The sequence below is a fragment of the Mustela putorius genome, unplaced genomic scaffold (genome assembly GCF_011764305.1).
Source record: "Mustela putorius furo isolate JIRA1106 unplaced genomic scaffold, ASM1176430v1.1 tig00000275_pilon_pilon_pilon, whole genome shotgun sequence".
Lineage (NCBI taxonomy): Eukaryota > Metazoa > Chordata > Mammalia > Carnivora > Mustelidae > Mustela > Mustela putorius.
In genome coordinates this window covers 23,203,365-23,225,205 of record NW_025421341.1, presented here as the reverse complement: position 1 = coordinate 23,225,205, position 21,841 = coordinate 23,203,365, and the positions used below count along the sequence as shown (strand labels likewise).

General features: G+C 48.5%; 2 protein-coding genes across 6 annotated transcripts; both read left to right on the top strand.

Annotated features, from left to right (window-relative positions):
- The first annotated feature begins 990 nt into the window (after positions 1-990).
- LOC101680098 (regulated endocrine-specific protein 18-like) lies at positions 991-5,937 on the top strand. 5 transcript variants are annotated; one of them, XR_200223.3, is made up of 5 exons: positions 991-1,162; positions 2,080-2,130; positions 2,304-2,408; positions 3,415-3,826; positions 3,938-5,936. XR_200223.3 is itself a non-coding variant. In XM_004762844.3 (5 exons), exons 1-4 carry the CDS (start codon positions 1,045-1,047, stop codon positions 3,513-3,515), a joined length of 375 nt encoding a protein of 124 aa, XP_004762901.1. In that variant the 5' UTR covers positions 991-1,044; the 3' UTR covers positions 3,516-3,547; positions 3,938-5,937. The 5 variants fall into 5 exon arrangements, 4 of the variants coding, with proteins under 4 accessions (XP_004762901.1, XP_004762900.1, XP_004762899.1 ...); XM_004762844.3 differs by having other exon boundaries at positions 3,415-3,547; positions 3,938-5,937; XM_004762843.3 differs by having other exon boundaries at positions 3,415-3,547; positions 3,787-5,936.
- On the top strand, positions 3,983-21,577 carry RESP18 (regulated endocrine specific protein 18). Its single transcript, XM_013061540.1, is given in 7 exon segments — positions 3,983-4,022; positions 14,740-14,825; positions 17,303-17,408; positions 18,624-18,750; positions 18,968-19,007; positions 19,130-19,219; positions 21,527-21,577. Coding segments are annotated over 7 exon segments (540 nt in total).
- Positions 21,578-21,841: the final 264 nt, after the last annotated feature.

Below are 21,841 nucleotides of genomic sequence, written 5' to 3'. Positions count from 1 at the left end.
AACACGGAGAGAGGGAGAAGGAAAAGCCTGGAGAGGGAGGGGAGGCTAGGTCATGCTGCGTCTTCTTGGCATGGTGGTGGTGGTGGGGGGGGTCAACAACTAGTCTGAGGTGTACAGGAAAGCCATGGAAGAGGGGTAAGCAGCGGAGAAACATGCTTCAATTTCTATTTTAGTTAGCTCCTCCAGGTGCATATAAAAGAGATTATTGGGAAGCAAGAGTGGAACAACATGGATTCTAGGCTCCTGGCTCACAGCCCAGTTTATCAGTTACTCCAAGCAACCAGATGGGAAGCAGTCTTAGCAGGTAAGAGATGACGGCCGTGGTAGGGGTCTGGAAAAGACATGGACTGACAGGAGAACATTTTTGCAGGGAGAAAGCTTATCAAGGCCTGGGGTGGCAGGGCGTGGGGTGGGGGGCAATGATAGAAAGGCAGGGTCAGAAGACAGTCATGGCCAGTGTTAAATGAGTGCTTACTATGTGCCAGTCCGGTCCTACTTCTAAATGTTTCCCCAGGGTATTAAACTAATTAATCCTCCTAGAAACACTGTGAACTACATACTAGAATCATCCTCATCTTAGAGGTGACCAGGGGCCCAGAGAAGTTAAAGGGGCTGCCTGCAGGTGCTCGGGCTTGACCCCAGGCAATCTTACCCAGCACACGGTCTTAAGGAGTCCCCAAATAGGGCATCCTACTTCTCAAGAACGGTGCCCAGGTGCTGTTTACCGATTTTCAATCCCACTTGAGACCCACCTCCCCTGTCCCCCACCAATCTTTAATCCTTGGAGAGAAGGAGATGGGGCGATGCTCCTGTCGTGTGTGATGGGGGTGTCTGGAGGGGGTTCTAGAGCGAGGGCAATTATATTCGGAGCAACCCATCTTAAAAGCAGGACTCTGACGCCAAGACCCCAAGAGCTGGGGCTGGGGGCCCTGTTACAAGCCGCGCCGTTGGCCGAGCTGCCGCAGGGGGGCGCTCGCAGCTGTCGTCGGGGTCTGGCCTTGGCCGCGGAGGTTCGCGCGCTGGAGCAGACGCTCGGGAGCAGCCATGCAGCAGCCGGCGCGGCGGGCGCGGGGGGCCCGGGGACCTGTGGGAATGCGTCTGATTCTTTGCTTCCTGCTGTTGAGCAGCTGCCCGGGGGGCTGGCACGCCGTTAGTCCCCACGGTCAGGAGGAAAGCTGGGGGGAGGGCCGGGAAACGGGGATTGCAGGAGCGGTGGGTGTGCGAAGCTCCGGGAACAGTGCGTGGTGGGGAGAGGCCGAGGGCGTCTTGCAGGCGGGGGTGGGGAGGTTTGGAGGGGAGTTGAAAATCGGAAGGTGGAGGTAGGACAAAAAAGAAGCGGGCCCCAAGGGAGGCTGGGGGTTCAGCAGGAGGAATGGAGAGGACCCCCGAGTGGTCCAGGGGATACAGATCCGGGCCACAAGGCCACGGGAGAAACAGCACGCGCTGAGGACCAGGGCGGAGGTGGCTGGAGCCGAGTGGTAGGCAGAAGGAGCCAGGCCTTTCTGGCATCCAGTCCTGATGACCTCGGGGAGATGACTGCGCCCAGCCAGGCCCCTGGGCTTACTTAACCTCCAGCCTGGGGACGCAGGTCCCTGGCGGCTATGGGAGGACGCCTAGCCTTCCCCGCACTCGTGTCCCTCCCTCCTCCTCCACCTGTTCTCCGCCGGTCCTTGACCTTGGAGACCAGTGTGAAGGACTCCATGCGGGCCGGCGCTCCGCGGAGAGCTGGGTGAGTGCGAAGGAGCGGCAGACCCCGTGCAGATGCCGGAACCCTGGGCCTTTTGGATTCTCCCCAACCCCACTCTGTCTACCTGGACTGAGGAGGGTCTGTGTGGTGGAAAGGTCATTCCCCACATCGCGCAGCTGGGTATCCTGTGGCTTCCAGGGTGAGAACCTGGGCTGCCTGCCCTAACAGTCTGAACCCAGGTTCCAGGTTTATTCTTCCAAGGATTCCAGAACTTTTTTCAGCTCCCCACCTGGGAAGCAGCCGAAATTCTTCCCCCATCCCTAGCCTGTTCGCCTGTCTGTCCGTTCAGTTTTTGTAGCCCTCTGAGGCTCCGCTCACTTGTCCATCTACAGGCTGGCTCTTGGGCCGAAGACTCTGCTGTTACATGGAAGTCTGTGCCAGGGGTGAGTGAGACCCAGTGGATAAAGAGCAAGGGGCAGAGATGAAGGGAGAGCAGATCACCCGGGAAGTGGGAGGGATCTGAGAGTGATGGTGGAAAGGGGACCGCTTTTCTGCAACCCGCACCTCCTGAAGGCTTTTGGCCGTCGTCCCTGCTAATGCCATTCTGTGTCCTTAGGGGGACAGGGCCAAGTGGGAATGCAGCTGGTCAGGTCCCGGCAAGAAGTCACCAGCCTGGCCTTCCCATACTTCCGAGGTGTCCTCCAGCGGCTTGTGCCTCAAGGTGAGCGCAGAAGAGCTGAAAGAGAGAGACTGGGCTGTCAGGTGCAAAGGTGGGGGAAGGGTCCCCAACTTGACATGAAAAACACCTTCCACAAATTTCTCTACCTGAAACTTTCTCATCACACTCGCCGTTGGAGCCTCACCGGGCCAGACCCAGAGCAAGACGGGGTGGGGGTCTCCTAGTCTTTGTGGGGAAGCTGTTCTCACTTGCCTTCTTTAGAGGAGTGCAGTAGAGGCGATTCGAAGTCCCTGGAAGAGGTCAGCATCCAATTCCTTGGGACTAGTCCCGTACCCCACCCCACCGTGCTATCCAAGTGCTCAGAGCCACGAATCATGGGGGCTCCAGTCAGACCCCCTCCCCTCCCCCACACCATATTCCAGATTCTGAACTGGGAAGAGTAGGCAGCTCAGAGTATATGGCAAATAGAGGGATGACAGAGGTGGGGTGGAGAGTGGGAGCGGATTTTTGGGGGGAAAGCGTCATACCCTTCTTGGAAACAGGGTTTCATGGTTGCAAGGTTCAGAAGGGAGAGCTGCTTGGAGTTCACATGACTGCTACTAACGATCATGGTGTCTAACGTGCAAGTAATGCCTTAGAGTTTTGAAACCACTGTTCATCCTCAGCTTCATTCAGGCCTCGTAGCAGCACCATTGTTAAACTCACATTTGACCACTTACTGCACACCAAGCACCGTGCTAAGAAACTTACATGGATTATCTCCTGTAATTCTCTCAACAATGGTTCATCGTTCCACGGATGAGAAAACTGAAGCTTGGCCAATTTAATTAAGTTTCCCAGGGCCACAGAACTAGGAAGAGCAGGGATTCCAATGCCAAGGTGGGCAGAAGGCAAACTCCTGGACCCTAGCACATCTCTGGATCCTTCCGGTGCCCTGTGGTCCTTATGCTTGGGCGAAAGCAGAAATTCTAATCACACTCTGGTTTCTGGGGTGGGCCAATCCAGCTGTTCCAAGTGTCACCTCACGCTCCTCCCTTTCTTCCTGCAGGACTGTTCTGGAAGGATGACATCCCTCAAAAAGTGAAGACCCAGAAGATGGAGTACATGCCCAGGCTCCATGCCTCAGAGACCTGCCTGAGAGAGGGGTAGACAGCCTTTTCCACCAAAACCACCACGCCAAGGTGTGTGAGACCTGCGGTCTGTCCACACTGAGTGTGACCGATAGACAGAAGGACTGGGAAGGGAAGGAGTGTCAGGGCTGTAGGTAGGAGGCGTCAGACGTCCAGTGAGTAGGATGGAGAGAGCGCCTGTCTGATTTCCGCCTGACGCAATCCCATGATCCTGGTGTGGTCTGCAAAGGGAGGGGTTTGGGTCACATGGCCACTGCTTGGTATTCCCTGACTTAGTCTTTGTCTTCTAGGGGCAAGTGCAAAGCGAAATTCTGACTGTTGTTCCCTAAGGTGAGGGGCCCTCAGGAATTTAGAAATTCTTCATTTGGGTCCCATCTCTTTTCCTCTGGGCCTTTTCACCATTTCCTCTTCACCTTTGACTCCTGCCTTCCTTCCCCTCAGAGCCCAGTGATCAAGGTGAACAAGGAACAATGCTTGGACTAGGAAATGGTTTCAGAGTTCCAGACCCAAGAGATGAGCACTGCAGGTGAGGGCCTGGCCTTGTCTAGGAAGGCTGAGCCTACCAAGGGCCTGTGTATAGAAGGAGGCAGGGTAAAGGAGGGAATAGACGTTGGTTGATAAGGGATGACAAGACTTCACTGAGGCTGATGGAGAACCTTCTGGAAGAGAGGGCCTGGAGGATGGAAGAGAACAGAGCTTTCTGTACAGAGCCAGCCCAATCCTGGTTCTGACGCTGCCCAGCTATGACCTTGGACACCTTCCCTAGGCTCTTCATGTCCCTTCTTCCACATCTGTAAAATGGGAATGGTAATAAAGGCGACCCCTTGGTGGTGCTGTGTGGATTAAAGACAATATACGAAAAACGCCAGTGGTTGCTGGATTGAGGGGAAATCCTCCCTTTCCCCACCAGAGGGCATCCCCACTTTCTCACAGAACTTTCCAGATTTCCCCCAGCTGCGGGGTGCAGGGACTGGGGGGCCTCCAGTGGCTTCTTAAGAAAGACCCAGCACAGGCACAGAGCTTAAAGGGCCCACAGAAATCTACTTTGGAGGTTTTACAACCTAAAAAAATAATATGGGCTCTCTGTCTTTCTAAGAAAATTTTGAGTATGACATGACCCTAAGCTTCACCTTGCCCATCCATCCATCCAACCATCCATCCCTATGTATCTATGTAAATTTCTCTTTCCCTATACACACACATACATACATATATACAGATACCTCTATATATAAATCTAAAGCGACGACCATCACACCTACCTACTTATAGACCCCAGGGAAATTAAGAGACACTCCTCTGATAATACAGGCTTCACCATGTTGCCAGTGCATGTCCTAACCCCTGCATCTGTGCGTCTAAGGACACAGCTAAGCATAATGTTCAATTCATCGTCTGTGACGATCCTTAAATGGGACAGTACTCAGAACCCCTCACATCCAGCCTCCCCTTTGCTCTTCTCTGTGGTGTGAAAGAAGTCACCTGGGGAAAAAGCTCTCAGGCATCCCTTTGGATACTTGAGCTCTTGGGAGCCCAGGAAGAAAACTACTCACCTCTTGGTTATCATCCATCTTTCCAGCTGAGAACCTGAGTGGGCAGGCCTGGAGCAGGGCCAGACCTGGTCTCCTGACACCACCTTCCCCCCCACCCCAGCCCCACCCTTTGTCTTCAGGGCCCCCGGTAGAGGGTGGGCTGCTTTGCACATCCGCACATCCGACTTCTCCACATTAATGAAAGCTTGAGGAGGTGACATTTGGACTTTGACCTAAGGGACACAAGGAAGCAGCCCCAGGAAGTCTGAACAGACAGTAGGCTTAGTACTTTCCCAATTGCTCCTATTTCTGAGGATCAAAGGAGTTAAGTGGCTTGAGAAATATTAAGCTTGAGGCATGGGATGCCCAGGGTTTAGCGGGATTGAGCAGTGGTGGCCAGTCCCCTTCTCCCAGCAGCAAAGTGATCACAGGTATCAGAATGTTAAACGTGCAAATCTTGTAGTCACAGAATTCTCTGTGTGGGTTCTTAGGCTTGAGATTGGCATGACTGCTCTGTAGGGGATCCTAATGCTCAGAGGGTACCATATACCTCAAAGGCAGAGCAAGGTTCCAGGCCTGCCAAACCCTAGGTCTGGAAGGATGTAGATGGAAGAGAGACCAAGAAGACACTGCGGGTGGGGATGGCTGCCCGTCCAGCTGTGATTCCATCTTGCCTTTCATCTGCCTTAGAAATGATCTGTGAGGGGAGGAGTGATCAGAATCCAGGCATTGGGAGCAACCAGGGCTCTGCTCTCCGAATCCCACATCCCAACCTTCCCCCTGTTCTGATCTCACCTCTCTCACCTCGGAGGCTCCAGTCTGTTCCAAACCCTACCCGTCCTGGCTCCAGACAAGTCTATAGAGTTTGCTTGAAAATAGGCTTTAATGATCCAAATTTGGGTCAGACCAAAGTTGTCCTTTCTAAAAAAAAAAAAAAAAAGTTTTTATGGGGTGCCTGAGTGGCTCAGTGGGTTGAAGCCTCTGCCTTCGGCTCAGGTCATGATCCCAGGGTTCTGGGATCGAGCCCTGCATCTGGCTCTCTGCTCAGCAGGGAGCCTGCTCCCTGCTATCTCTGCCTGCCTCTCTGCCTACTTGTGATCTATCTGTTAAATAAATAAATTTTTTAAAAAAGATTTTATTTATTCATCTGAGAGAGACACAGAAATACAGCACAAGTGAGGGGAGAGGCAGAGGGAGAGGGCGAAGCAGACTCCCCACTGAGCTGGGAGCCTGACATGGAGCTCAATCCCAGGACCTGGAGACCGTGACCCAAGTTAAAGGCAGACGCCCAACCATCTGAGCCACCCAGGTGCCCCTGAAACTGTCCTTCTTGAACACCAAGACGGTGTGGGGGATGGGAAGCCTCCCCTTAGGCCTCAATCAGCTGTGAGGTTGTGACTCGTGACTCATGACTCAGACTAGGGAATGGCTCAAAGCCAGTCTAAAATGGGAAGAAACAAGGAATTTTCAATGAATGCTCTGAGGCAGGGATTGCAACTCCTTTTCCCACCCCTCCCCACCAAATTCAGAGCAGGTCTCCATGGCAGTCTTGATGTGAATAAGGTCTGAGACAAGGGACTCTGGTGCTCTCAGACCACAGGCCTTTCCCGGTCCCCATCTTTAATCTTATCTCCTTCCAGGGATTTTCCATGAAACACAGAGCTCTTTGGTACCCCGGGCCTGGAGAATGGCAGTTCCTTGTTTGCACACTTGGTAAAACCATGGCAACCGGTCCCCATCGTGGGGTCAGTCACAGGACCAACGATGTGGCCCAGCAACCAATCCAAGCTAAGGAGCCCTGGCTGCCATGGTGACACAGAGGAGGACCAGTTTCTTTGAAAGGGGTAAAAGGCTGAAGCGCCTCTGAGCGGCAGAGGGTGGAGTCCAGCTCAGAGCTTTCCAGCCACGCTGCCTTGACCTTAGTCCAGGGTCCTGCCTGGACAACTCGGTAGCCCCAAACAGTTTGACTTGGTTCTACTCTTATCTGTTTCATAGTCCATCTTCCAGCAACATCCCTGTATCTTTTTTTTTTTCTTTAGGATTTTATTTATTTAGCGGTGCCTGGGTGGCTCAGTGGGTTAAGCCTCTGCCTTCAGCTCAGGTCAGGATCTCAGGGTCCTGGGATCAAACCCCGCATCAGGCTCTTTGCTCAGCAGGGAGCCTGCTTCCCACACCCCTCTCTCTGCCTGCCTCTCTGCCTAGTTATGATCTCTGTCAAATAAATAAAATCTTAAAAAAAAAGATTTTATTTATTTATTTGACAGAGAGAAAGAGAGACACCAAGAGGGAACACACCCAGGGGGAGTGGGAGAGGGAGAAGCAGACTTCCTGCCAAGCAGGGAGCCCAATGCTGGGCTCCATCCCAGGACTCTGGAATTATGATGGGAGCCGAAGGCAGAGGCTTAACGACTGAGCCGGGCGCCCCAACATGACTGTATCTTTATAAAATATTTATCACATTGCTCTTGCTTGTCTTGCTGTCTGTTCTTCAAAGAAGCCTGCAATCTCGCCCAGGGGCAATTGTACTGGTCACCTTCTCTGACTTAGGGATTCTTCCTCCAATTCATTGCATTGGTCTACATCTGGTTTTTATTAGTTAGGTTGACCCCTACCATCTAGCCTACTTTTCCTGATCATACATTCACTGTCTCTGGCCACCACGACACATGGTTCCTGCCTCAAGGCAACTGAAGCTTAGGGAAGGAAGATAAACATACAACATATATTCCCTAGTCCATCTCTGAGTTCCCCTGTAGCTTCAGGGAGACCGTGTCTGTACATGCCAACAGCTTCCCATCTCAAGCTAGGACTCTGCATCTTGTCCTGTGAGTTTTCTGGAATGCCAGCGATCTTGCCTACCTGTGCTCAAGACATCTCTGAGGTGTCTGGGACTCCACACCCCCAGAGGCAGCTCTCAACCAGTTCAGGACCGAGTTTAGCGGATAAAAATTCCAGCAGATCCATTCCCAGCAGGGAAAATCTGAGACAAGTTCTGCACAGATCCCTAGGGGTCCCCAGTAGGGTTTATTCCCAGTTGCCCATGGTGATGGTTAATTTTATATGTCAGTGTGACGGGGTGAAGGGATGCCCAGATAGATGGTAAAACATTATATCTGAGTATGTCTGTGCAGATGTTTCTGGAAGAGATCAGCATTTGAATTAGTAGGCTGAGTACAGAAGATGTCTTCACTCATGCAGTGGGTATCAGCCAGTCCTTCAAGGGCCCAAACAGAGCAAAAAGGTGGAGGAAGGCTGACTGCATTCTCTGCTTGAGCTGGGATGTCCATCGCCTCCTGCCCCTGGACATCGGTACTTCTGGTTTTTGGGCCTTTGGACTCAGGTTGGAACTTTTATCATCAGTTCCCCTGGTTCTCGGGTCTTAGGACACAGCTTTCACTGCAAACCATGGGATTTTTCAACTCCCATCATCATGTGCACCCTTTATGTCCTCACTTGGGGTTATTGAAGCACTTTTCAGTATTTTATTTTAATACATCAATTGTGTTTTTAATTATCTTCCTATACTTTTTAAGTGGTTGCTTTAGGCATCTGAGTATACACATTTAACTTTCCACTTGCTGTTTTATGGGTCAGTAGAGCGTGCAACTCTTGATCTCAGGGTTGGGAGTGTTAGCCCCATGTTCTTATAAAGATTACCTAAAAATAAAATCTTAAAAAAATAACCACTGTTTTACCATTTTAAGTGGAATGCAGAGGTCTTACCAGCATACGTTCCTTCCCTCTTCCCCATTTATGTCATAGCTGTTGACTAAAATCAATTACATCTACATTCATTGGAAACTCTATCAGACAATGTCAGAACCATCAAATGCATTGTAAGTAATTCAAGGAGGGGAGGCATAGCCTCGAATGTTTACACAGATAGTTCCTATTTCTATTACTTTCTCCATTCTTGATGTTCTAGGTTTCCTTCTGATATCATTTCCCTTTTATCTGAAGAGCTTCCCTTAGCAATTCATTTAGAACAAGTCTGCTGGATACAAAATAGTTTTCCTCCATCTTTGTTTCACCTTCGTTCCTGAAGTATGTTTTATTGGATGTAGAATGCTGCGACAGCTCTTTTCTTTCACCACTTTAAAAATGTTATTTTATTCCCTTCTGGTCATCATGGTTCATCATGAAAAATCCACAGTATGTGGATTATTGTTTTCCTGTAAGTGATACATTGTTTTTCTCTGGCTGTTTCCAAGATTTTATCTTTGATTTAGTTTTTAGAAGCTTGATTATGATGCATCAGGGCATGGATATCTTCAAGTTTCTCCTGTTTGTGTAACCAAACCCAAGTTCATCTGCCTGACACAGGTGAAGGCCAGTCACTGAGACATTGAGTATGCAGGCTTATTCAAGAGCGACCCAAGTGAGGAGACTGAAGGGTAAGCCTCAAATTTGCCTCCCCAAAGAGGGAGAGTCAAGGATTTTTAAAGGCAAGCAGAAAAGCATCTGGATAAGGGAGAAAGAAGCTTTGTGACCCCAAAATAAAGGAACTTAGAGAGTATTATACAAAGCAAGATAAATTAGTCAGAGAGACAAATACCATACGATTTCACTCATATGTGGGATTTAAGAAATAAAACAGATGAACATAGAAGGGGAAGAAAAAAGAGAAGCAAATCAGAAAACAGACTCTTAACTATAGACAAACTGAGGGTGGCTGGAGGGGTGGTGGGTTGGGGGATGGGCTAAATGGGTGATGGGTGTTCAGGAAGGCACTTGTGATGAGCACTGGGTGTTGTATATAAGTACTAAGTCATTAAATTCTACACCTGAAACTAATACTACACTGTACATTACTGAATTTAAATAAAAACTTGAAAAAAAAAAGGCAGTTACATTTCCTTTTGCTTTTTCATTTCAAAGGGGTGGCCTTTGGTCCTGACTGGTTCTGGCCAGCTTCTTCCTGAAACCTTGGGTCTCTGCAAAACTAAGTCAACACCTGTTGTTATCATGGTGTCGGGCAAGGATATTATCTTATAGAAATGGGATGGTGGACAGCAGTCTCAGAACAAGCAGATTCCAGTGAAAACATTGCAGCTGTGCTTAGCTGCCCCGTTAACCCTTTGGTTGCTGGTTCCACTTGGAGTTCACTGAACTATTGGATCCGTAGGTTTCTGGCTTTTGACAAATTTGGGAAGTCTTCAGCCATTATTTCTTCAAATATTTTTAATGAACTACCCCCTTTTCTCCTCTTCTTTGGGGCTCCAGTGACATGCTTGTTAGACTTGTAGCATTGTCCCACAGGTCCCTGAGGCTGTTTACTTTTTTGCCCAATGTCTTTCTCTCTGTTGTTCTGATTGAATCACTTATTCAATCTTCAAGTTGACTGATACTTTCTTCTGTATTTCTATTCTGTTACTGAGAAGTAAGTTTTTTTTTTTTTAGTTATTGTATTTTGGGTTCTAAAATAGAAGAATGAGTGAATGAGTGAATGAATGAGTGAATAAAATAGCACATTAGAGAAACAAACAGAACAGCCAGTGGTAGGAAAGGCAGTTGGAGAAGTAAGCCCAGAACTGGCTATTTGGGGCCTTGCAGTTGGTAGCAAAGAGTCTAGATTTTATACAAAGGGCAGAGGAAAATCACTAGAGATTTTAAGGAAATGAGCAAAATGATGTGATGTACAATTTTAAAAGACTACCCTAGAGGTGCCTGGGGGGCTCAGTCGGTTAAGCATCTCCTTTGGCTCAGGTCACGATCCTACAAACCTGGGACCAACCCCCCAATTGGGCTTCTTGCTCAGGAGGGAGTTGGCTTCTCCCTCTCCCTCTGCCTGCTGTTCACCCTGCTTGTACTCTCTTTCCTTGTCAAATAAATAACATTAAAAAAAAAAATAAAAGAACACCTTAGCACTGCTGGACAATGTATTGATAGAGGGCCAGAATAGAACAGACAAGGACTACGAGGAAGTATTTTTTTGGCCTAGGGAACACTGTGATAGTTTGCACTGGGCAATCAGATAGAGCTGAGTACTTCCAGCTGACCAAGTACTCTACCCAGTGAGAGCCTGAACCTCAGCAGGGGGTCATGCTCTCCAAGGAAACATCTTCTGTCTCCCATCACCATGGCAACTGTGCTTCATCTGCTGGGATTGGCTGCTGTGATTACATCAGCAGTACTAAGTGACTCATCCCTACAGTAAAAGACTAGTTGCCATGGTACTAAAAGTATACATAAAAAAATCCACCCCTTTTCCCCAAGTCAAGGTCCTTGACTAGCTCTAAAACTGTGAGGACATCAGGGAGGGACGAGAAGATCAGATACTGGACCCACGTGTAGTAGCTGTCAGGCAGTCCCTGAGTCACTATGCTTCAGAACGGGCCCAAATCAAGACTGCTATTAGAGCCCATTATTTATTGGGGGAAAGGTAGTTTATGTTGTAGGTGGAAAGTCCTCCAGCACACATACACACAAATTCCAAATCCCTTGTTTCCTTACACTTCAGAACTTTATAAACTGTCTTCTTCTCTTACCAAATCTTTTTTAAAAAAGATTTTTATTTATTTATTTGACAGAGATCACAAGTAGGCAGAGAGAGAGGAGGAAGCAGGCTCCCCACTGAGCAGAGAGCCCCATGTGGGGCCCGATCCCAAGACCCTGAGATCATGACCTGAGCTGAAGGCAGAGGCTTTAACCCACTGAGTCACCCAGGTGCCCCAAATCTTTGTAGTTGACTGAGGCATCCCTAGCCCTCACCTCCTGCATCGCCATCTAGAAGGGAAGTTCTAGGACAACCTGCTTTGGATTTTTTTTTTTTTTATTCATTTGACAGACAGAGACCACAAGTAGGCAGAGAGGCAGGCAGAGAGAGAAGGGGAAGCAGGCTCCCCGCTGAGCAGAGAGCCCAATGCGGGATTCAATCCCAGGACTCTGAGATCATGACCCGAGCTGAAGGCAGAGGCTTAGCCCACTGAGCCACCCAGGTGCCCCTGCTTCTGGATTTTTAAAGTGGGTTTTTATCAAAACTATTTCTATGGGCTTGTCTGGTGGCAGGACAGGTGGGCTCCAACCAGAGCATCTGGTGTAAAATATGTAGGGCAAGAACAGTGAAGACATTTGGGGTGGTGATGGTGCAGATGGTAGCCTGTCTTCTGATCCCTTTCTCCTTCCAGACATCATTCATCATGTGAAGGCAAGGCAGGGTGGAACCACAGCTGAACTACCATCTTTCCTCACCCACTCCCCCTACCCCACCACACTTTCTGGTGATCTTTTTCCTCGTAGGAAAGGGAATTCCTCCCTTTGAACTCCAGGCCCAATAGACCTGAGGACCTGCTTGATCTTCTGAGGTTATTACTCCCAACATTAAGATGCCCTCTGAGGAATAGCAAAAAGAAGAGCCATATCGATGCGTGCATAAGTTATTATTTTGTTAGCTACTTCCCTCAGCAGTTTGAAATCTTAGAAGGGAGAGAGAAGCAGTGCCATTTCTGCTCAACTACCCTAAACCCAGTATGCTCCTTTTTCCTTTCCTGAATCAAAGTAGATTCAGACCCATTTGCTCTTAGGCCTCAAATTATTTCTTTTTTTTTTTTTTAAGATTTTATTTATTTATTTGACAGAGAGATATCACAAGCAGATGGAGAGGCAGGCAGAGAGAGAGAGAGAGGGGAAGCAGGCTCCCTGCTGAGCAGAGAGCCCGATATGGGACTCGATCCCAGGACCCTGAGATCATGACCTGAGCCGAAGGCAGCGGCTTAACCCACTGAGCCACCCAGGCGCCCTCAAATTATTTCTGTAAACAATTTCCAAACGTATAACACAAGTCAGTGATAACCAGATAAAACTCCAGTTCCTGGTGTGACAAAGCAGCTTGTGTTATTCTCCTTCCAACATTGAATATATATGCCCTAGTCGAAATATAAAAATAACTGAAAGTATGGAGACCACCCAAAAGCAAGAAAAGCTAGAGGGAATATAATCCTTGAAAAAAAAGGAAGTCCACAGGTGAGTCCTACATTTCACAGGCTCTCCTAAGGACACCTCACAGTTTCCTGTAGCACGTGGGGAAACAGAGCTCAGGCAGAAAGTGGCCATCTGACTACCCTCAGAAACACAGGTTGGAACACAGTTGCCAGAGCAACTGGAAATTGAGGAGGAAATCTGGGAAATGAGTGAGCTACAGAGAGGCGAACCCATACTTCACATATGAATGTCCCTCAAATACTTAACTATCTTTTATTTATTTATTTTTAAAGATTTTATTTGTTTGAGAAAGAATGAGAGAAGGAGGGGGAGTTGTGGGGGCTCGATCCCTGCACCCTGGGATCATGACCCAAGCCAAAGGCAGAGGCTTACTTAACCCACTGAGCCAGCCAGGTGCCCCCTGTTCTGGAATCTTAAACGAAGAATCATTTTCTTGCCTTTTTCAACTTCCAGATGCTGTTTGCATTCCTTGGCTTGTAGTCTCTTCTTGGCATCTCTCCAACTTCTTCCAATGTCCCATCTCCCACTACTGTCTCTGACCCTCCTGCTTTTCTCTTATAAAGACCATCGTGATTGCATGGCATATACCTGGAAAATCCAGGCTAATCTTTTCTGAGGTTAATCAACTTCTAAGAGTAATCACACTGCAAAGTCTCTTTTACCATATAAAGTAACATATTCTTAGGTTCCAGGGACTCCAACGTGGACATCTTTAGGGGCCATTATTCAGCCCACCACAGATGTCTGGTATTGTGGTTATGTAGGAAACTATTGTTTGTTCTAAGAGAGACATATTGAATTATATAGGAGCGAAACATCATGATGCCTGTAAGTTACTTTTAAATACTTCAAGAGGAAAAACAATTCTGACAAAATCTTAATAACTGTTAAGTCTAGATGATACATATATGTGTTCTATTAGATTCTTCTCTTTTTAAATATTTGAGAATTTTCATAATAAATTTGTTAAGCTTAATGAAAAAAAAAGCATTGCGGGGTGCTTGGCTGGCTCAGTAGGTAGAGCATGTGACTCTTGATCTTGAGGTCATGAGTTTGAGCCCCACAATGGAGGTAGAGATTACTTAAAAAAATTTTTAATGTAAAAAACAATGTTGAAGTGCCAGTCTATGGTTTAGAAAACTCACACACTAGCCTATAACTAAACAAGAATGGACGCAAAAGATCAGTTAGCTTGTTTGCTAATTATCAGAGTACAGTAAACCAAGATGGTGCTAGTGGATGTGGAGAGAAGTGGATGGAGGTGCGATATATTTTGCAGGTTGAACTCATGTATGTTGAAGATTTTTAAAAAGGTGAGGGTAAAGTAAGCATCAAGGATAATAAAAACAGACTAATTACATTGAGTGTCTACTGTCCAGGAATTATTCATATTTAATCCTCATAACAAGTTTATGAGGAAGGTACCATGCACACCCACATCTTACTTGCAATCCCTTTGTACAACTTTGGGACTGGGAGTAGAGGCAGTGGTCCTTGGGACCTGGGTAAAGAAGCGGGCACCTGGGGGTGAGTTGGGATGGCTCTGCGGGTGGTAAAGGGAAGCAGGAGTTGGCTACACGTCCTCAGGGGCAGGGACCAATCTCGATTGGCCAGGCTGCCAAAGCAGGGTTGTGCAGATCCAGCCACCTTGCGAGTGGGAAACTACAGTCCCGCTCAGCCTCTCCAGGTGCTGTCTCAACTTTCTCTGAGATTTAGGAGGGGGGACGAGCACGTGGAGCTGGGGAGGATGCAGCACCTGCTGTACTCTAGGGGATGGGGGGGTGTGGGTCTGGCTGCTCCACTGCTTCCTGCTTCTGAATAGCTGCCCAGGGGGCTGCAACAACATTAGTGGCCACCAGGCGGTTAGGGAAAGGGCGGTGGGGGCAGGCCAGAGAAGTCTCCTGAGAGAAGTGGGTGAGGGGGCCTCAAAGTTAGGAACTCAGGAGGAAAAGGATGTGTTGGGGAGCGCGAAAAGAGATAAATATAGAGAGCTTTTTGTAGAAAGAGACGTGGGCTTGAGATGGGGCTCCGCGTATGGGATTGGACTTAAGGGAAGGGACCTCAGGGGAAGATTGGGGATCCAGTAGGAGGGTGGAAAGACGAGTGGGCGGTGGGAAGTAAGCCCCGCCATAGGAGAAGTAAGACGCACCGAGGGGCCAAGGAAGAGATGACCAGGGCTGAGGGATAGGAAGGGGACCCGGATTTCTGGACGATAGGAACAGGGACGCACGGGTACCGGGTCCTGGCTCCAGACAGAGAGCTGGGCAGAGAAACGAGCTAGGATTTCATCAAAAGCCTTCAGAGCCTGGTATTTGCTCTCTGATTTCTGATAAAAAGGGGATTGTTAAACTAGGGTAAAAGAGAATAGAGGGGGTAAGAATCCATCCTTCCTCTCCCTCCACTTAGCCTTCGGGGTAGACCAGCGCGGACTCAGGTCTGAGCGGCCAGAGACCGACTGCGCAGACTCGAGGATTCCAGTGCGAGGCTTGTGGAGAAGAGCGCGCAAACTCCTAGTCTGACGCCAACTTTCTCCGCCCGATTCTTGGGTTTAGAGGCCAGTGCAGAGGGCTCGCGAAGAACTGTGGGAGGAGGCCTGGTGGCGGATGACAGGAGAGATGTGTGTGTGGCGGGGTAAGGGGACGTTCCTGTAGGGATGCCTCGCCTTCTCTGCCGCCCAGACGCCTTAAACCAGGCTTCGGTCACTCCCTCAGCACCACGGACAGCGCCAACCTCCTTGTGGGTCTCGCCACCACTTTTCTTATCAGTCCTGGAGCGATGCCTCAGACAACAATCTCCCCTTCCAGAAGAAGCTCTTTTCTTTCTCATGAGGGTGCTAGAGGCTCTGCTCCTTCCGAAAAACAGGAAATTGGTATGGGAATCCATTTGACTTCGGAGGATCATTCCCTTTTTTTTTTTTCTTTTTAAAAATTTTTAAAAGATTATTTATTTATTTATTTGACAGATAGAGATCACAAGTAGGCAGAGAGGCAGTCAGAGAGAGAGGAAGGGAAGCAGGCTCCCCGCTGAGCAGAGAGCCCGCTGCGGGGCTCTATCCCATGACCCCAGTCGAAGGCAGAGGCTTTAACCAACTGCGCCACCCAGGCGCCCCCCCATTCCCTTTCCTTAACGCGTGTCCACAATGACTTATGGTAATTCCACCATATAAAAACTGGACTCTATGCCAACTCTACCCCATCTACTTGGATTAATGAAGGTGGTATAGCATTAGGGATTATCCTCCCCCACACTCTGTCATTCCGCTATGCACAGTTAGATAAACTGGCTTTCAGGACAAAGATTCAGATACAAAAACCCTATACATACAAATACTTTCTTCCTCAAAGGATTCCAGACCTCCTTTCTAATCCCCGCCAGGCACACAAGGCTTTGAGATGCAGTTTACCTGCTTCCCATGCCCCATTTGTTTGCCTGATTATCCATTCCAAGTTTATAGCTTCCTGAGTCTTTTTCACTTCATTCTCCACAGGCTGCTCATTACTTGTAAGCTGGTTCTTATCTGGAAGTTGGCATCAAAGGTGAATGCGATTCTGAAGAATAGGGCAGGTGGTGATGGGGGAAGGAAAAAATGAAAAGAAGGAAGACTTGAGAGGAAGAAGGGGTCTGGTGAGGCAGGCAGAGACCAGGAAACACAGGAGTTGATGAGGGAGCAGGAGCCTGGCTGAGGACAAAGCAAAAGCTGGCGCCTTGCACCCCCTCTTCACTCTTTCCCCTCCATAAGTGTAGCATCCCTCAGGCAGCCCTGACTGCCATGAACAATAAGCAAATAGTTAACTTGCAGAGCTCACAATCCTGCTAGACAGGAGTCTCCCTTGGCTTACAAATGTCCTAAATCTCACTAACAAAGACGATTGATAGCAGGATTGTGACACCCCACCAAAAAGTCTCCCAACTATCTTAATGTTAAGGCTGGGCTAAAGACAACATTGATCCAGCAGCAAGGGCAAGGCCTCCGGCAGGCCTGGAACATCCTGGCACCTTGTAGGCCCTCTTTAGCATATGAAAACTCCATTGAAACCTCTCTTCCCCTCACCTTCCCCCAGCCTCGGTACATAACCTGCCATCCCTCACAACCCGGGGCAGCAGCTCTTCCTGCCCACGGGTCCTGTCCCCTTGCTTTAATAAACCACCATTTTGCACCAAAGATGTCTCAAGAATTCTTTCTTGGTTATCGGCTCCGGACCTCAGCCCACCAAACCTCACCTAGGTTCTAGAACTTCATCAGAGTGATAGTGGAAGAAAGCTGCTTTTCTTCAGCTGGGATCTGAAAGGCTTCTGGCTAGGTTCCTTGCTGATTTCACCATTCTGCCTTTTAGATGGTCAGGGTCAAGTGGGAGTGGGGCAGCTCTGGCCCCTCCAAGGGTTTGCCACTCCAGTCTTCCAGCACTTAAAAGTTGTACTCCAGTAGATTGTGTCCCAAGGTGGGTAAGGGCTGGAGAAGAGAGGCTGGGACATGATCAGAAAGGCTGGGTGAGTGAGGGGCTATTTGATCTGAGGATGAGCTTTCTTCCTCAGATGTCTCTACTTGAAACTTTCCTGTCAGGCTCACCTCATGGAGAAGGGGATATGACTGGAATGGGGAGTGGAGTTGGATGGGTAGGCTGTTTGCCCTTGAGTGCCCTGGAGGAGCCCAGCAGAGACTTCTAGAAGAAAACCCTGGAAGAGGCCAGCATCCAATTCCTTCTGATGAGTCCCAACCCCAGTGGTATCAGAGCTTTTTCATAGACAGCAATCCTTAAGTTCTCAGGAATATACATATGCACCCCTCAGCCTCTGAGAAGGAAGCAGAGCAAATGGCATAACAAGTGGACAGGAGGAATGAAAGGAAGTGAAAGTCCCTTGGAGACAGATGACTGACCTGCCTTAGTGTAGAATTTCATGGATGGGGGAAGGGTCAGAAAGGAAATCTACCTTGAGTTCATATTACTGCTACTACTACTGTTGTCTAATATATGTGTAATGACTTAGAGTGGTGGTTTTCACAGAGTATCTCAGGACCAGCAGCATCGGCATCACCAGAGAACTTGTTAGAAATGCTCATTCTTGAGCTTCACCCCAGACCTATTGAATCAAAAACTCTGGGGGTGAGGAACAGTAATTTGTGGGATTTTTGGTTTTTAAAGATTTGAGAGTGAGAAAGAGAGCACGAGTGGGGTGGGTGCAGGAGAGAGGGTGAGGGAGAAGCAGACTCCCCACTGGGCAAGGCGCCTGACTCAGGGCACCATCCCAGGACCCTGAGATCATGACCTGAGCTGAAAGCAGACACTTAACCGACTGAGCCTCCCAGGTACCCCTAATTTGTTGGAATTGGAAATTCCAGAATTTGGAAATTCTGATGCACACTAAAGTTTAGGAATCACTGCCTAGTTTTCTAAGCATGTACACCACAAATCTCATTTAGTCCTCAAAATAGCACCAAATGAATCAGCAAACAGAATACAATCCTAGTTGAAGGTTTACTATACACCAGACTCTATGCTAAGGAATTTTATACACCAGCTCATTTAGTTCTCTGCGCAAGTTGAGATTCTTTATCTACTTGAGGAAGAGAGGGATTGCTAGTCTCACTCTGGCTCCAGGAGTGGACCAGGCAGTATGCCCTAGGTGTCAATTCACCACATCTTTTTACCCTGCAGGGTTGTTCTGGAAGGATGACATTATCCAGGATATGATGACCCAGAAGCTCAGCAGCAGACTCCACCCCACAGATCCATGTCTGAGGCAGGGGCAGGCAGCCTTTCCCACGAAAACCACTAGAATCAGGTTTGAGAGACTTATGGTTGGTCCATACTGTCTAGCAGACAGAGAGAAGGGAGGGAACTGATGTTAAAACTGCCATCAGGACTATGAGAATGATCTATGAGAGGTTCTGTCTGGGATCCACGAAAAACAAATCCATTAGCCATTAGTGATATCTGCAAAGGGAGAGGAGATGGGTGTTAGCAAGTTTAGCTTCTGTCTGTCATTCCTGTATCTTTAGGGGCAAACAAGAGGAGAAACTTCGACTCCTATTCCCCAAGGTAAGACTTATGTGTCTCCTCTAGATTTTTCAATCCCTGACTTTGGGTCCTATTCCTTTCCCTTCTGGAGCCCTGTCATCCTTTTCTGCCTTATTCTTGACTCCTGGCTTCCCACATCCCAGACCTCAATAGCCAAAGTGAAGAGAGAGCAGTGCTTTACCACCAACGTGGATCTGAAGACCCTTCAATGAGAGGTTGCCAACCCTGTTGAGGTAAAGAGTTTACTTTTTCTCCGGTGGTTGGAATTACCAACAACCTGTTTACATGAGGGAGGCCCCTATGGAGAAGGGAATGGATATTGAGGTATGAACAGATAAGCTGAAGGAAAGTTCTTTCCTTTCCCAATCAAAGGGTATCCCATCTTCCTTCTCCCTCACAGAGGGAGGTATCAGTACAAGAAGTGGGGAGGGCAAATGTTAGGAACCTCTAAGGATGAGATGCTCTAAAGATTGTGCATAGACATTGAGTCTCAAATAGGCATTGAAAGTTGCCAAATTATAAAAAATTAAATTAAAAGTCCTTCTGCCTCCATATACTCCTTTGCATATAGCAAGGGATAGGAAGGCTCCTGTGGATCAATGGGAGAGGTAGCCCAGAGGCCTTCATATTCAGCACTCCCTCCTCTCCTTGCCCGACTCCATAACCTGGGCAACGTGACCTGGGCAAGGCTCTAGCTTATCTCCTTGAGATGCTTGAACGCTTCAGAATCTAGATTTAAAACCCCCATCTAGGGGCGCCTGGGTGGCTCAGTCAGTTAAGCATCAAACTTTTGATTTCAGCTCAGGTCATGATCTTAGGGTTGAAATGCCAATTGAATATTACCCCCACCTTAAAAGACCACCAGAGACGTGAGTCAAAGCCAATCAGCAAGGGTCGTTTATTGCAGGTTCGAACCTGGACCTCTGCGGCGCTAGTTGCCGATAACACCGAGAGGTCCAGAGCTGGGTCGGTGCAGGATTTTTATAGACAGATACAAACAAGTTTCGGGTGGGGCTGAGCTTATTGATTGATAGTTTCACAATTGGGAGTCTCCTGGTGGAATGTTACATTCCTGCTATCAAGCATCCCTGTTAATGAGATTTAGGTTTAGAAGAAATTTAACTTTATTTACTTTTCCTTCTACCTCAGCCTCCTTCCGTTTCTCATGGAGGGGAGGGTGACATTAGGGCTATTGATAAGGTAACTTCTTTGTTGTAAATCTCAAGGATATTTGCAAACCAGAGGAGACTCCTACCTTGCAGGACTGTGATCTCTGCAAGTCAACTATTTATCGGCAGTCAGGGGTGCCTGAGGAATGTTACACATATAGAGGGGAGCGGGTGAAGGGGGGGGTGCAAGGCGCCAGCCTTTGCTTTGTCCTCAGCCAGCCTCCTGCTCCTTCAGGGTTATGAGATCAAGCTCTGAGTTGGCCTCCACGCTCAACACAAAGTCTGCTTGGGATTCTCCCACTTCTTCTCCCTCTACCCCTCCCGCTGCTCATGCTCTAAATAAATAAATAAAATCTTAAAAAAAAAAAAACACCCATCTAACACTCCCATCTATCTTTATAGATGAGACATGGCCTAGGCTTATCAAGGGACTCACTCAGAGTTGCACAGCAGGTTCATGGCAGAGCCAAGACTAGACCCAGGTCTCCTGATTCCTGGACCTTTCCCTTGCATAGCCGCTGCCCTTCCTCTCAGGGACTGCAGTGAGAATTGGGCTGTTCCAACGGTCAGACTCCTCCACACTGCTGAAAGTCTTTTTGTTTGTTTGTGTGTGTGTGTTTGTTTGTTTGTTTGAACTAAGACCTAATTGTAAGAAGGTGGCAGCCAGAGGAAGGTATAAGGGATGGGCATGCCAGGCAGAGGACACTGCTGTGACAAATGGCCCGAGGCAGGTATACCATTCACTTTAAGGAATCGATGGAAAAGTCAGTGGCAGAAGATTAGGTTGGAAAGTAGGCCCCAGAATGACCATTCAGGGGCTCATGGATCATAGTGAAAAGTTTGGATTTTAAGTGCAGTGAACTTTCAAGGAAGGGGATTTCACAATGTGATACTGGATTTCAAAGGGCACCTCTCGTGATATTGAGGTATAATATCTGTGAGAAGGGCAAGCATGAAAATTGAGAGCCTGCAAGGAACCTGCACGTCAGGGGGCTTCCAACCCCTCAGGCTCTCCTAGGAAACCTGTTCTCACTCCATCAAGTGACAGCTGGTCTTCCTAAGCCTGGATTGGTTGCTGGGTCAAGGCATTTAGCGCTAAGTGACAGACCCACTTGTGAGGGATGGTTGCCATGGTGTTTCTGTGAATGCAAACAAGGTGCTGCCATTCTTCTCCAGCCCAGAGCCCAAGGGAAAAGCATGGGAGGGAGGGTGAGCTATTTGTGGGAGCCAAGGGGACAGACAATGGTTGGGCTGAGTACTGTACCTTCCATAAATCAGGCTCTTATTGAAGCATTTTGTGAAGGAGAGTAGGTAAGGAAGGGACCACCTCCCCATATACTGATTCCAATCCTTTGTTTCTTCTTGTTTTAGGGCTTCTTTGAGCCACCCCCCACTGTGGGCTGAAGTCTTGTTGCTGACTGAGACCTCAGTGCTGCTGACTGAGACCTCAGGTGGAGCCCCTCTGCCCCAGTGCCCTCCCATCTACCCTCAAGAGGGGCGGTTCTAGGATGACCCTAATCTGGATCATTAAAGTGGACTTTCATGCAGACTCTTCCTGTGATTTGTCTTGAGGCAGGATGGGTGTGGTTTGGACATGGCCAGAGCCAGAGCTCCTAACGTGAGAGAGTAGGAGTGGACCCGAACAGGTGTGCACGGAAAAGACACAGCTCTTCAGTGATGGTAGAA